This window comes from Nyctereutes procyonoides, unplaced genomic scaffold (assembly GCF_905146905.1).
Source record: "Nyctereutes procyonoides isolate TBG_1078 unplaced genomic scaffold, NYPRO_anot_genome, whole genome shotgun sequence".
NCBI lineage: Eukaryota > Metazoa > Chordata > Mammalia > Carnivora > Canidae > Nyctereutes > Nyctereutes procyonoides.
The window spans coordinates 1,407,886-1,421,250 of NW_026575035.1; the positions used below are offsets into that span (position 1 = coordinate 1,407,886).

Consider the following 13,365-nt stretch of genomic DNA (forward strand, 5'->3'; position numbering starts at 1 on the left):
GAAGGAAATGGAGGAAGCCAGAGACTGGCTGTCCCTGGGAGATGGGAGTGCAGACATAGTGAGACAGTGTGAGCTAGAAGGAAAGGAGGAACGTGAGGTTGGGGTAGAGCAATAACAGGTGATGGCCAAAATCTGATTTGTGTTCTCCGTTTTTATTTGGACTATGGAAGCTTCAAGTGAGCACAGAAGTGCGAGAATGACCCAATGAAGCGCTCAGTGCCCATCCCCTTGCTTCTACAGTTGTCAGCATTTTACCCATTCGATTTCATCTACTCATCCTCCAACTCACATTTTTGGGGGCGGGAGAGTGGAGGCTGTAGTGTATTAGAACAAATCCTAATTTTCATGCTACTTCACCTATAAATACTTCAGTAGATAAAATTTGGGTTTTTAATTGGAGAACAGTTCACTGAAATAAGAGTTTGGGGAAGGGATAATGAACACAATGACTATTAATTGAGTCTTTAGTATATGCCAGATATTTTACACATACTACTTAATTCTTCTAAAACCTCATGAGGTTGCTGTTATTATCGTTCACATGTCATAAATGAGGAACATGAAGCTATACAAAACTACATGATGTGCCTGACATCACTCTGCTGGTAAATGCAATTGTTGGGGAATTAAACCCTAGTCCATCAGACTGTAGCATCCTTCCCATCAAGGTCAGGACTCTGCTGAATGTTGTTGGTATGAAGGGAACAGGAACTACAAAGTTAGGATGTGGGATGCTTTGACTATATCCCCAGGATCATAATTCCAGATGATGTAAACATAATGCCTATAATATTTCTTAATAAGTAGGCTCCACACCCACCCAGGAGCCCAACTCTGGGCTTAAACTCACGACCCTGAGATCAAGATCTGAGCTAAGATCAAGAGTCAGATGCTTAACCAACTGCACCCCAAGAATGGCTATAATTTATGTGCCAAAATATTTTGTGACTTTTAGGGGAAAGAGGTGCTCATAGACGATCTGGTCAATGCTCAAACAGGGAGAGAGAGAAAACAGCTGCATAGCTGAGCCACTGGGGACCCGGGTTTCTGCATTCAAGGGGAGGGATGGTTTAGGGGAGGCAGGTCAAAGGCCAACAGTGGTGGTGACAGGGTAACTACAATGAGAAGGAGGAGTGACCCTGGTGGAAAGCCCAGGTACAGTAAAAGGGGAGAGGGTAAGTGAGTGGCTATTCATAATGGCATATGGAGCCCAGTGGGCAGAGTGACAAGGGCCAGGAGAGAAGTCACAGTGGGAGGATCCAAGAAGAGAGAGCAGCAGGTGGGAGAAAGAAAGGAACAGGACTGAATATCGTCTTTTCGGGAAAAAATGAATTGGATATCAAAGCAATTGCCTGGTTCCATGCTACTCAACATGGGCCAGTGACAGTCTACAAACTCTCCTACCAGTCCCCCATGACCTAGGTGCAGAAATTGAGGAGAAGCAATAGTTTACAGGTTCGTGTAGCAGGATGATAGAACCCCAACTGCCATGGGCCAGGGCTTTTCTGTAGTTTACAGAAGTATCAATCCATGACAGATTAGAGATTTCTTTAAAATGACCCTTCACAGGGCTCCTGGGTGGCTCAGTCAGTTAAGCCTCTGCCTTCAGTTCAGGTCATGATCTCAGAGTCCTGGGATGTGACCCTGCATCAGGCTCCCTGCTCAGTGGCGAGTCTGCTTCTCCCTCTCCCTCTGCCTCTGCCTCTGGTCTCTCTCTCAAGTAAATAAATAAAATCTTTAAAAATTAAAATAAAATAATCCTTCACTTGTAACAAGCACTGGATATTATATAAGACTGACGAATCACTGATCTCTACCTCTGAAACCAATAATACATTATATGTTAATTGAATTTAAATAATTTTTTTAAAAATCAAAAAAATCAAAACGATCCTTCACCACGGGCAGCTTTAGAAGTACTGGTCTATATTGCCTATGTATTATGATGTGTTTGCTCTAATTTTCCCATCTTGTTTGATCAAGGCCATGGGACACTTCATTGCAATAGGCAGCTTCCGTACTTCCCTATAGTCTTAAAAGAAACAACAGCTAAATATAAATTGGAGGAGTTAACATTGACCACTTTTGCTACTGGCTACCTTGAGAGAGGAAACAAAGCTTCATGCTTTTTTTTTTTTTAAGATTTTATTTATTTATTCATGAGAGACACAGAGAGAGAGAGAGAGAGGCAGAGACAGGCAGAGGGAGAAGCAGGCTTCCCATGGGGAGCCAGATGTGGGACTTGATCCCGGGACCCTGGGATCACGACCTGAGCCAAAGGCAGATAGATGCTCCACCACTGAGCCACCCCGGCGTCCCAAGCCTCATGCTTTTTAATCACATTTAAAAGTTAACTGAACCCAGTTTTCCAAACTTTTAGTAAAAGCTTTCCCAGAATTCTAAGATTGGCGATGGTTACTGTGGCCTTCCTGAAGAGATTTTATTTTCAGACTTTATTCCTCGTTTTAGGATTACCACAAGTTTTAAAAGTAATTGAACTTGGTCTAGACAGCAGATTTCGGTAGTTGCTAAGGAACTGGATTAGTGCTAATCTAACGAATGTATTATTCATTTTTATTTCCGTTTGTTACTACAGTACTTTAATTGCAGATAAATGTCTTTTATGGGTCTCCAGGATGTAAAGCATTTCTCTGTTAGCTGGTGGGTTAGCCAGGGGAGACCATGTTTGCATGCACCCTCCAAACAGATGGCATTCAGGCATGAAGTGGCTCAAAAGAAGAAAAAAAGGCTTCTTGCGACATAAACAATAGCTGGCCTTGTAAGCAAGGACACGGCCGAGTGCCCAGGGCCAGGCCAGCATAAGACCCACGGCCTGGGGCTGAGGCCGCTGGTGCTGCGCACTCTCCTGACTGCCTCTTCATGTCGCAGATGATGTCATTCTGCAACCTGCTGCCATAGTCAGCAGGCAGTCAGGTCCTCAGATAAAAGACTGGTTGTCAAACTAAGAAACTCATTTTCCACACGGCAGCCAGAGCAAGCTTTTGGAAAATAAATCTGATAGCATCACCCCAACCTCCCTGACCTCTCCAACCCCACTCTGCTTGAAACACTTGAGTGATTCCCAGGGCCTTTAAGATAAGAATTAAAGCCTGAACAGGACTTCAGAGACCCCACCTGGGCCGTCCCCTCTCCAAGTGCACAACACACCATGCTCAGCCTTTCTATTCCTTTGAAAGGTGGCCTTGTCCATACTTTTTGTTCCACCCAGCCCACAGCTCACTCACAACTCACCAGTGCTCACTGCCAGTCCCCCTCGGTGGGAAGGTCTCCCCCTAGCCAAGAGGTCTCCCCTCAGCTGGCAGTCTCAGGTAGGTCCTCATCAAATCCACACCACTCTCCTGGCATTTGTCCCATCTACTGTTTAATGTTTATTTGTCATATGTTTGATTAAGGACTGGTTTTTCTTTTTCTTTTTTTTGTTTAAGATTTTATTTATTTATTCATGAAACACACAGAGAAGCAGATACCCAGGCAGAAGGAGAAGCAGGTTCCATGCAGGGAGCCCGATGTGGGACTCAATCCCGGGACTCCAGGATCACGCCCTGAGCCGAAGGCAGACACTCAACCACTGAGCCACCCAGGTGTCCCAGAACTGGTTTTTCAATAGACTAGAGCTCAGGAAGGCAGAAACTGCCTGATTTTTCCTTCAGACTGTACTTCCAGTTTCTAGAAGAGCCCCTAGCGCAGAGCTAGCACTCCAAGAGTCGAAATGGGAGGCAGAAATTCTTAAACATAAACTCCAAACCACCTTCCAGGCTATGGCTATTTGTGAACAGTCCTCAAGGGCCATGACGTCATGAGCTGGATCGTTGCCAAGGCATCAACGTGAAGCTCTAGCAAGGGACCCAGCAGCTGCTCCTCCATGTGCCAGTTGCCACCTCTTACAGAGTAATTCCTAAGAACTTAAAACAGTTTTGTTCTTTATGAAAAATAACACCGCCACCACCAAAAAAAAAAAAGGCAACAACTGCTAGTGCTGGTGCCTAATAAGAGCAAGTGAAGCAATGTAATACTGCCGTCTTTCACGGGGGATATATGCTATGGGCATATTCATGAATTTGAAGGTTAATAATAGCTAACGTCTATGAAACTCTGACAAGGGATGAGGCTGTGTGCTGGTGCTTGGGTATGTTTTCCCACTTAATCTTCTCAACAGATCTATTTTTATCCTCCTTTTTCAGATGAAGAAACAGAGATTCAGAGATGTCACGTGATTCATCCAAGGTCACACAGCTAGTAATGGCAGAGAGTCGAGTTGAAGCCCCATGACCTAACTAACCCCAGAGCCTGCACTCTTAACCATTACCTTCATCACCTCTCCCAGAGAGGTCCAGGCACATCCTTAGCAGATATCAAGGGAGTTCTGTACTCTTAGACTAAATATTCTTTTCATAGAGGAATAGCTGTTGCTTCATCTGATACTTTGAGTTTAGGTTAAGACTTCACTGAAAATAGCTAAATAGCTCACCTTTAGTTTCTTCATCTTCCATACATCTTCAATTTTGATCCATTTCTAAAATACAGATTGATTATCTCTCTCTCTTTCAGGTTCAGGAATGTTCAGTGGCTTCTCTCTGCTTAAAAGAATACGACATAAACAATAGCTGGCCTTGTAAGCAAGGGTCCCTCGCTAGTGACACCACTTAGCATGGCACATGGGACCCCATGAACTGACCTAGGCTCTGTCCTCTCTCATCACCCACTGCATCCTTCATATAGGACTCTTTTCTTGCCTGAAATGTGTGTCTCTCATCTTGAAATGCTATTCATCCATACAAATCAGGTCAATCTGAGGGACAAATCATATATAGAATGACAACAAATATTACTATTATTTTAAATGAATTTAAATATTATTTTTTTAATTTAAATATTATTAAGTTCCATAATACTCAACTAAGTCTGAGAGGAAAGATTAATTGGGGGAAAAAAAGAGATTGAGAAAGCTCCTGGCCTTTTGCAAACATGATTGATAAGGTTTTCAGTAGCAGATTCAATTTCAAATTAGGAAAGACTATTTAACATCACTTCTAGAGGGTTTTTTTTTCCCCCCTCAACAAATCTAAATCTACCAGAAGGGCTTTGCAGCAGTTTTCTCAAAGTGTAACAAATTCTACTTTGTATATCATCTCTTCATGTTTAATTATAAGGATTTGAATTTGCAGCACCAATTAATCAGTAATTAGATAGTACTGTACCAAAAGAAATTAAACAAAGATAAAAACAAAAACACAACTCAGCACAAGACCATATCATCTGGTAACATTTCACATAGCATAATAAAAATACTCTAGGAGACATATAGGTTAATTGAATCAGTAACAATATATTCTTTTGATTTTTGGTTACTGTTGTTGTTCATGATCTCCCAAGGCCAGTGGGAAAGTCAAGGGTAATCCAAGTAAAAAAAAAAAAAATGTTCTGATTATATTAATGTTTATTCCTCTTTTCACTCTTCATCAGAAATCCAGTTCATGACACTCAATAATTGTTTTGAAATGTACTGTAGATTTTGGCAATGCAAAAAAAAATTATAATTCCTTCTTTTTAATTTAAATTCAATTAGCCAACATATAGTATACTCATCATTAGTTTCAGATGCAGAGTTCAGTAATTCATCAGTCGCATATATAACACCCAATGCTCAGCACATCACGTGCCCTCCCTAACGCCCATCACCCAGTTACCCCGTTCCCCCCCACCCAACACCCCTCCAGCAGTCCTTGGTTTGTTTCTATAGGTAAGAGTCTCTCGTGGTTACTTTCTAATGATACCTTCTCTGTTGATCTTCATGTTTAAAAAACACATAAATGAGTTTTGGAGTTAACTGCCATTTAGACCTCTAAAACAGAATGTTCGCCTTAGATATAAAAAAATAAAAATCCAAAAAGATACAAAGCAGATTGAGGAAGGAAAAATGAATGTTCCTGAAACAGAGCTGTAAGAGAGGAAAAAGGCATGCCTGCATAGCAAGTCCCTTTAGAATCAGGGCAGAGGGCAGGGGCACCTTCTCCCTACAAGCGTGTCATTTCCCTGTGCCAACTCATGGCTGCTTCTCCTGATTCTCCAGCCTTTTGTTAATAAGCAAAAGAAGAGACTGACAGTTGGAAACAGAAATTAGCCTCTCATAATTCAGTGTGGAAAGAGATGTCAGAGCAGCCTGTTCGTGTGTGCCCCCCACTGGTGTGGAGTGATCCCTACGGCTGGGCTGGGTGGGTGGCAGCCGGTCAGAGGAGCCCCACAGTCTACAGAGCTCAGTGTGGAGCAAACCTTTCTCCCTCAAGGCCTCCCATTACTCCTTCCCCCGTGACCATGACTACGTGGGAGAATGAAACAACAAAATACTCAAAATCACCTTAAGGCACTTTAAGTTCCTGTTTCAAGAGGCTTTGTTTCTGTAAGAAACTGGCATCACCTTTACTCCCAAATATGAGGATCAAGTCAATTATGGATTTTGTAAAATCTTTTAATTGTGTGCCAAATGAATGAGCAGGTTTTTCCCTAAGTATATGAGATTGTCTTGAAAACTCTGGCAAAGTGAATTTCACTGTGTACTCTCAAGCTTGCTTTCTAGAAGCATTTAATTACCATTCTCTGAAAAAAAAATTAATGTGTCTTTTGATAGAAGAGTTTGCCAAGAAAGAGGGTAAGGTGCTTTAAGAATAACTATATGAAAAAATTTGAAAGATTCTCATCTTTTGGTACCTTGGATTGAAAGAGTAAGCTTTGGGGATGCCTGGGTGGCTCAGTGGTTGAGCATCTGCCTTTGGCTCAGGGTGTGATCCTAGGGTCCAGGATCGAGTCCCACATCAGGCTCCCTGTGAGGAGCCTGCTTCTCCCTCTGCCTGTCTCTGCTTCTCTGTCTCTCATGAATAAATAAATAAAATCTTTTTTTAAAAAGGGTAAGCTTTGTTCAGTAATTAGCATCGTCATGGACATTGGAGAGCCAAATTGTAATAATTTTAATTTTAAAAATTATTGTAATAATTTTTGAAAAAACCTATCAATCAGATTGATGACATCAAATTTCATGATGAAGTTAATCGAGCAGCCCTCCCAAATTGGGGAACAATTTGATTTTTCTCCAATTTAGGAATCTCTTTTCCCTGTGTATTGTGAAGTGATGCTATAAAGTTTCCATCTCTAAGAGTTCACTGCTTTAAAAATTATACAGCACACCATCCCTGTAAGCCACGTTGGTAAACGTGGCATTCGTTGGTTAATATGGTTTATTAATCCTCTGTTGTATGTCTTTGACTGTTCCCTAATTTGAAAATGTTCATCTCTCAGGAGGTGGTACAATTTATCTGATGCCACTGTACCACATAAATTTTTGCCTCTCGATATTAACTTCTTTATTGAAATCAGCTTCAGCAAGCTGGCTCCAGTTCTCAATGATCATTATCTTAGGAACCTTCACTCGGGTTAACTGGCCAAAAGTACTGAACCAGAGTGACCTCTTCATGTCAGTGAAGATGGCTCTTCACTTGAATATCATGGTAACTACTCCTATCACCTGTCCTTCCTGTAGGAGAGTGTGGTGAAACAGCACTGGAGTTTAGATACCTCTCATTGCATTTCTCCTCCACTGCCTCCCATTTCAGTAAATGGCGCTAGTTAATGCTCAAGCCAAATACCTGGGAGCCATCCTGGAGTGCTCCCTTTTGCTCATCTCCCACACTCGGTGCTCCAGCCGGTCCTGCCCCATCAGGCGCCTCTGCCCCTACCCTAGCTCAAGCCACTATGTCCTCTTATCCCGATTCCTAGCAATTGTCTCCTAACTGGCCTCCCTGTTTCTAGTCTGCTTTCCCTAAAATCCATTCTCCGTACAGTAGCTCAGATCATTATTTTTAATCATATTATGTCACTAGGCTTGTGTAAAGCCTTCCAGTGACTTCCTATCCCACTTAGAATAAAATTGAAACAGCTCCCATGGCCAAAGGACCCCACATGACCAGCTCTGCACCCTTCTCCCCTTCTCCCCCAAAGTAGATCCTTCTTCAACTACCCACCTTTTATTCCCACCACCTAGCCTTTACACAGCTGTCCCTTGTGCTTGGAGGGCACTTCCCTACCTCCTTAAAACTGATTGCCCCCCCCTTCACACTTCACCTCAGATGTCACCTCCTCAGAGAAACCACCCCTGGCCACCTTAAGTGCAACCACCCTCAATAACGTCATGTCAACCTCCTTATACACTTCATAGCCCTTGTCACTATCAGAAATTATTCTATTCCTTTTTGTTTGTTTACTGGTAATTGTGTTTCTCCCCACCAGCCTTGTCTGTAGTTCACCATGCATTACCTATGCCTAGAACAAGGTCTAACTCATAGTGCACTCTCAATAAACACTCATTAGATGAATAGCCAATGAATGAACCCTTCTCTTTTTCAAACTGTAGGATTTCAACTGGATCACTTAACCTCTGGACCTCAGCAGAATTTCTGATCTGTACAATAAAACTAACAAAAGTTTGGATTTTATGGGGATAACGTTAAAGGTGTAAATGTGTGTAGTAGCATGTGGTACATGGTACATGTTGGGGCACATGGCCCACAATAGGCACAGAGCAAGCACAGATAACAGTGTCCCCCTTCCCTGTTTTACAGGAAATCTTCGGAGGAACTGGACATGGACAAAGTGACAGCAGCAATGGTACTAACCAGTTTGTCTACCAGCCCGTTGGTTCGAAGCCCTCCTGTGCGGCCGAATGGTAAGCCTGGGATATGGGGCATAGGGAAGGGCCCCCTGACAGCAAAAGCAGAGCCTCTCTTTGAGGGACCTCATTTCTATCCAACACAATAAACAGTTAACTGTCACCCATTAGCAGAAAGCAAGGGGAAATGTGGGAGAAATGGAGACATCACAACTATCCTCTTCCTCCTCATCTTCCCAGGGACTTCACAGCATCTCATTCATACCTCCATCCACTCAACTCACATTTACTGAGCTCCAGCACCTTTCCAGAACACAACTTTCAATGCTTGTGCTCCTTTTTTCCCAGGTAAATGGAGATTGGTCCAATGAAGTTATTTTCACCAGCATTATTTCTGGTCCATTGGACAGGCGGTTGGATCAAAGAACTCTGAATATTAAACATTTTGAAAAAGTATTATCCTAACAGAATAATAAAATTAATCAAATATAAGTATGTAGTGCATTCACTCATTCAATATATATTGATTAGGTACCATACTTGATGGTTTGGAAACATCACTGAAAACTGTCCGTACTCAATCGTTCATATTGTACAGTTTCTTTGGGGGAAAAAAACCTATCAATCAGATTGATGACTAGCATTCATTAAGCACTCGTTGTGTGCCAAATACTAAGCATACTGCATCTCATATAATTCTCCCAACGACTCTATGAGATGTTACGATCGCTATTTTACACTGAGGCAAATGAGGGGTAATTGCCTTGTAAATATCAGAGCCAAAATCCCCAAAGATATGTGGATATCTTTCTGATTCCACATCTTCCATCTTAATTAGGATATAATATTGACGCACGTAATTCCATAGGCTAAATCAGAAGGGCAGCAGATGAGGTTGGAGAGCATGACCCAAATAGATCAAGAGGAGCCATGTTTTCCTGGCTAGGAGTTTGGACATTAATCTGAGGCAATAGGATAGCTATCAAGTGGTAGGCCCTGGAAAGTTATGAGGGGGATTACAGGCAAAAACAAAAAACACAACCCTACAGGTGTCCTGGACCTTGGTGGTCACAGTGGGGATGAATAGGACATAAATGAGAACAGTGAAGCAGGCAGTATCAAGACTTGGTGAGAGATGGAGAGGATGAAAGAGAGGCAGCCATAAGGGTGACTTCCAGGCCATCAGGAAGAGGCTCCTCCCTGAGATAGGGAGCAGAGCAGAGGCATAGATCTTTGGGCGACTGTTAGGGGAAGAAGTGGGGCTGCTGAACAAGATGAAGGTCTAGTCTGAAACATGTTCAGTAGGAAGACCTTGAGGACCTTCCAAGGGTCTGGGCCTGGTGGGGATTTGGGTACAATCTAGGAGAGAGACCGGGCTGATAATGCAGGACTGGAAGGCATCATGGTGAAGCCAGGGAAAGAGATGAGATCCCCTCAAGGGGGCTGTGTAGAGGTAGAGTGTGACGAGAAGGTGGCTAAGGGCGATGGTAAGACCCATCATCATGTAAGAGACCAGCAGAGAGAAAAGAGCCTGAGGGGAGCCTGCAGGCTCCCCAGAGATCTCTAGGAGAACCAGGAGAGTGTGGTTCCAGGCAAGTCAAGGGAAAAGCATGTTTCAAGGAGAGCCTCTGGTGCTACCGAAGGTCAATCATGAGGACTGAATTCTGTACCAAGTAGAAGGTCACCAGTGTCTTTGGCAAGAGCCTTCACAGTGGGCCAGCCATGGGTGGAAGCCAGACTGCAGTTCACTGGAATGTAGTGCACTTGATGAAACTTTCCAGCAAGGGAAAACCTTCTCTAGCCTAGTCGGTTATGGGATTGAGCCACGGTTCCCACATAATTTGCTTTTCAGCATGAGATGTTAAAATATATATGTTAAACATCCAGTGAGTCTTCACCAGCCCTTGCTCTAATCCAACCGGGGTGTAAGGTGCTCTGGAAATGAACTTGACCATCCCCGTTGAATGACCTGACCTTCTCCGGGCTTCTTGGCAAACAGGCATCCTGGCTTACCTTTCTCAGCTAGGCAATGCCTCTACAGAGAGATTACAGTAAACCCCAAACTGAAGGCATCTTCAAAACCCAACAGAGGAAAAAGGAACTGCAGAGGAAAAAAAAATTATGTTTTTGCTATAATCATCATTTTTACCATTGTAGTCTTTTTTAAATTGAGAACATCTTTAATGTTCTTCTGTATCAAAAAGTTAGAATCAAAAGAAACTTTTCACTTCTTCAATGAAAACTTTTGTTAGCACAGTTATAAAGAAAGTAATTCAGTGTTTGTTATGATCTAAAAAAAATAACTACCCAATTAATAATCCCAAGTTGTCTATTATCTCCCGTTTAGTCTACAACAGAAAGCAAAAAAAATTTTTTTTTGGAAGGAAGCAAATTTTTTAAAAGAGAAAGCAGTTTATGAAAATGAAGGAATTGTTCATTTCTTTAGAAATCAAGATTATATCCAGAATTACCGTATGTCGGTGAGTTTTTGAAAACTGTTGTGTTCCTTTTCTGGGCCTGAGAAGGATCATTTTGTCCGGATGTGGGTCTGCAAAGACAGAGTCCAGCAGTGTGTGTCTGCATTTGGGGGCAAATATTTGTTTAGGAAAGAAGACGCTGTTCTCTAAAAAAAAAAAAAAAAAAAACACTCTGAACTGGTTCTGACTTCTTTTTTGAAAACTTTAATTCTATATCACATTGTCCTTCTGTTTAAATAGTTTCTAAAGGAAAGGTGGCTCACAAGTAAACAAGGTAACTTTTGGCATTGACATGAAGCAGTGTAGCCACGCCGTGATAGTAGTTGGTTTTCAGAATAAATTCTGTCACTCATACCTAGCATGACTACACATCTAGCACCGTGAACTTATTTTATTTTTCAGGTGCTTGCCACAGTAGATTTACAGGCCTCCTAAGCCGGCCATGCCAAGTAATTGTCACTGCAGGTAATATTACCTAGGGCCCTACATTAGGCTCCCCTTGAAACCGTGTCGTAGTGAATGGAGCTTTCTTGTTTACAGTAGGTGACTCGGGCCCCATCAGTGCCTCAGTCTCTGTGTAGACCGCAGGGGTGAGAGGCCAAGTCGGGTTTTGTTGAGGCTGGCAGGGTGTGAGCCCTCACAAATGACCACTGCATTCTGTTAGAGCCTTGCTTGAATGAGATGGATGCCTTACTCCTGCTGTTTCAACGTCAGTCCACTCAGTGAACTTTTTGTTTGACACAGTTGAATCTATACGCTAGCAATCCGTAATTACGTAAGGCGGTTAAGAACTTTTCCCTTGAATCCAAGTCTACCATTTGTCTTCATTACTAATTACACAGATGTTAGCAGCATTTTTTTAATGAGGCGTTTTGAGACTTTTCCCCCCTTGTACTTAGAATATAGTTTTAATATATTCAGAATGTACATAAATATGAAGGAGAAATTATCCTTTAGAAAGAATTCATACAAACACTCATTAAGATTGGGCATCTTGAAAGAAAGCAAATCCTTAGTGATTAAAAGAGCCCCCTCTCCCGCGACAAGACCTTCTAGCTGGGCAAAGATCTCTCCACATTAGCAAACATTTCATAATGTTTCCCCACAAGAGGAAAGGTAAAATCCCACACCAGTCTCATCAGTACTAATTACCAATAAATTCTCCTCTGATCTCAGCTTTGCTGAAGACAAGGGAGGCTGCTCACGACACAGGCCCACATGCATGAAGGAGAAGAGCAACCGGTAGACCAGGCTTTGGGCCCGGCACCCGTCTGACTTACATACCAGTCATGTGGCGGGTCACTTAACTTCCAGGTGCCTCAGGACTTCCATCTGTAAAATAGGCATGAGGGTCCTCCCTCGGAGACACAGATGGCGTGAGATCGTATGAGTGAGCTCTGGGAGATGCAAGACACTCATCAAATGTAGGGCACTATTACTCGTTCGAGTAAGCTGTTACAATAAGGTAGATCTGTAGGTAACTATCCGGAAATTAATCTCTTACATCAGAGACTTTTTCTATAAATGTCATGCAAGGATCACAGACCTCTGAGAAAGTTCTCTTTAAAATAGGGAATGAGGGCAGAAGAGGGGGGAGACTACTGCCCAAGATGTTTTTCTTAGAAAGGCAAAGCGCTCCCACACTTCGTAAGCAAGCACAGCTTATTTTTTCTTATTTTCCCATAATCTCCACTGTCATCCTGCAAAACTAGCGTCGAACAAAACCGCACGCATCAGAAAACTGTTAGGAAAAGCCTGTTGTGTGATTGAAATAGCTGTTTACAAACTATGGAGCAACGCGATCCCCCCCACGTTCAGAGTCAGTCTTACCTACCAACCGTGGCAAACTGTCCGGTGGGCGGCAAGCGCTTTCCTGAGCGGAGACCCGCGCCCCCGCTGCGCGCACACACACGCACACGCTCACACATGCACGCACACGAGCACACACGTGTGCACACACGCACACGCGCTCACACACACACTCACGAGCACACACGAGCTTACACATGTGCACACATGCGCGCACACACGCACGCATACGTGCACACATGTGCGCACACACGAACATATGCACACGTGCACACACGCACAAGTACACGCGCACGCACACAGGCGTGCACACGCACTCACACATGCGCACACACGCATACGTGCACACACGTGCGCAGACACGAACATACGCAACGCACACGTGCACACGCACGCGCACAC

General features: G+C 43.1%; 1 protein-coding gene and 1 long non-coding RNA gene across 3 annotated transcripts in view; one reads left to right on the forward strand and one right to left on the reverse strand.

The window, feature by feature from the left end:
• Positions 1 to 13,365, forward strand: part of ZNF704 (zinc finger protein 704) — a 232,448-nt gene that overhangs the window by 172,994 nt on the left and 46,089 nt on the right. For both annotated transcript variants that reach the window (XM_055318216.1, XM_055318217.1), the window contains exon 3: positions 8,631 to 8,734. In XM_055318216.1, the coding sequence (XP_055174191.1) occupies positions 8,631 to 8,734 (104 nt within the window). The remainder of the gene's footprint in view (positions 1 to 8,630; positions 8,735 to 13,365) is intronic.
• LOC129505266 (uncharacterized) lies at positions 3,511 to 9,014 on the reverse strand. The gene is made up of 3 exons (XR_008663501.1): positions 8,962 to 9,014; positions 4,490 to 4,595; positions 3,511 to 3,923 (listed from the first exon to the last, which is right to left on the reverse strand). It is a non-coding gene; the product is annotated as an uncharacterized LOC129505266 (long non-coding RNA).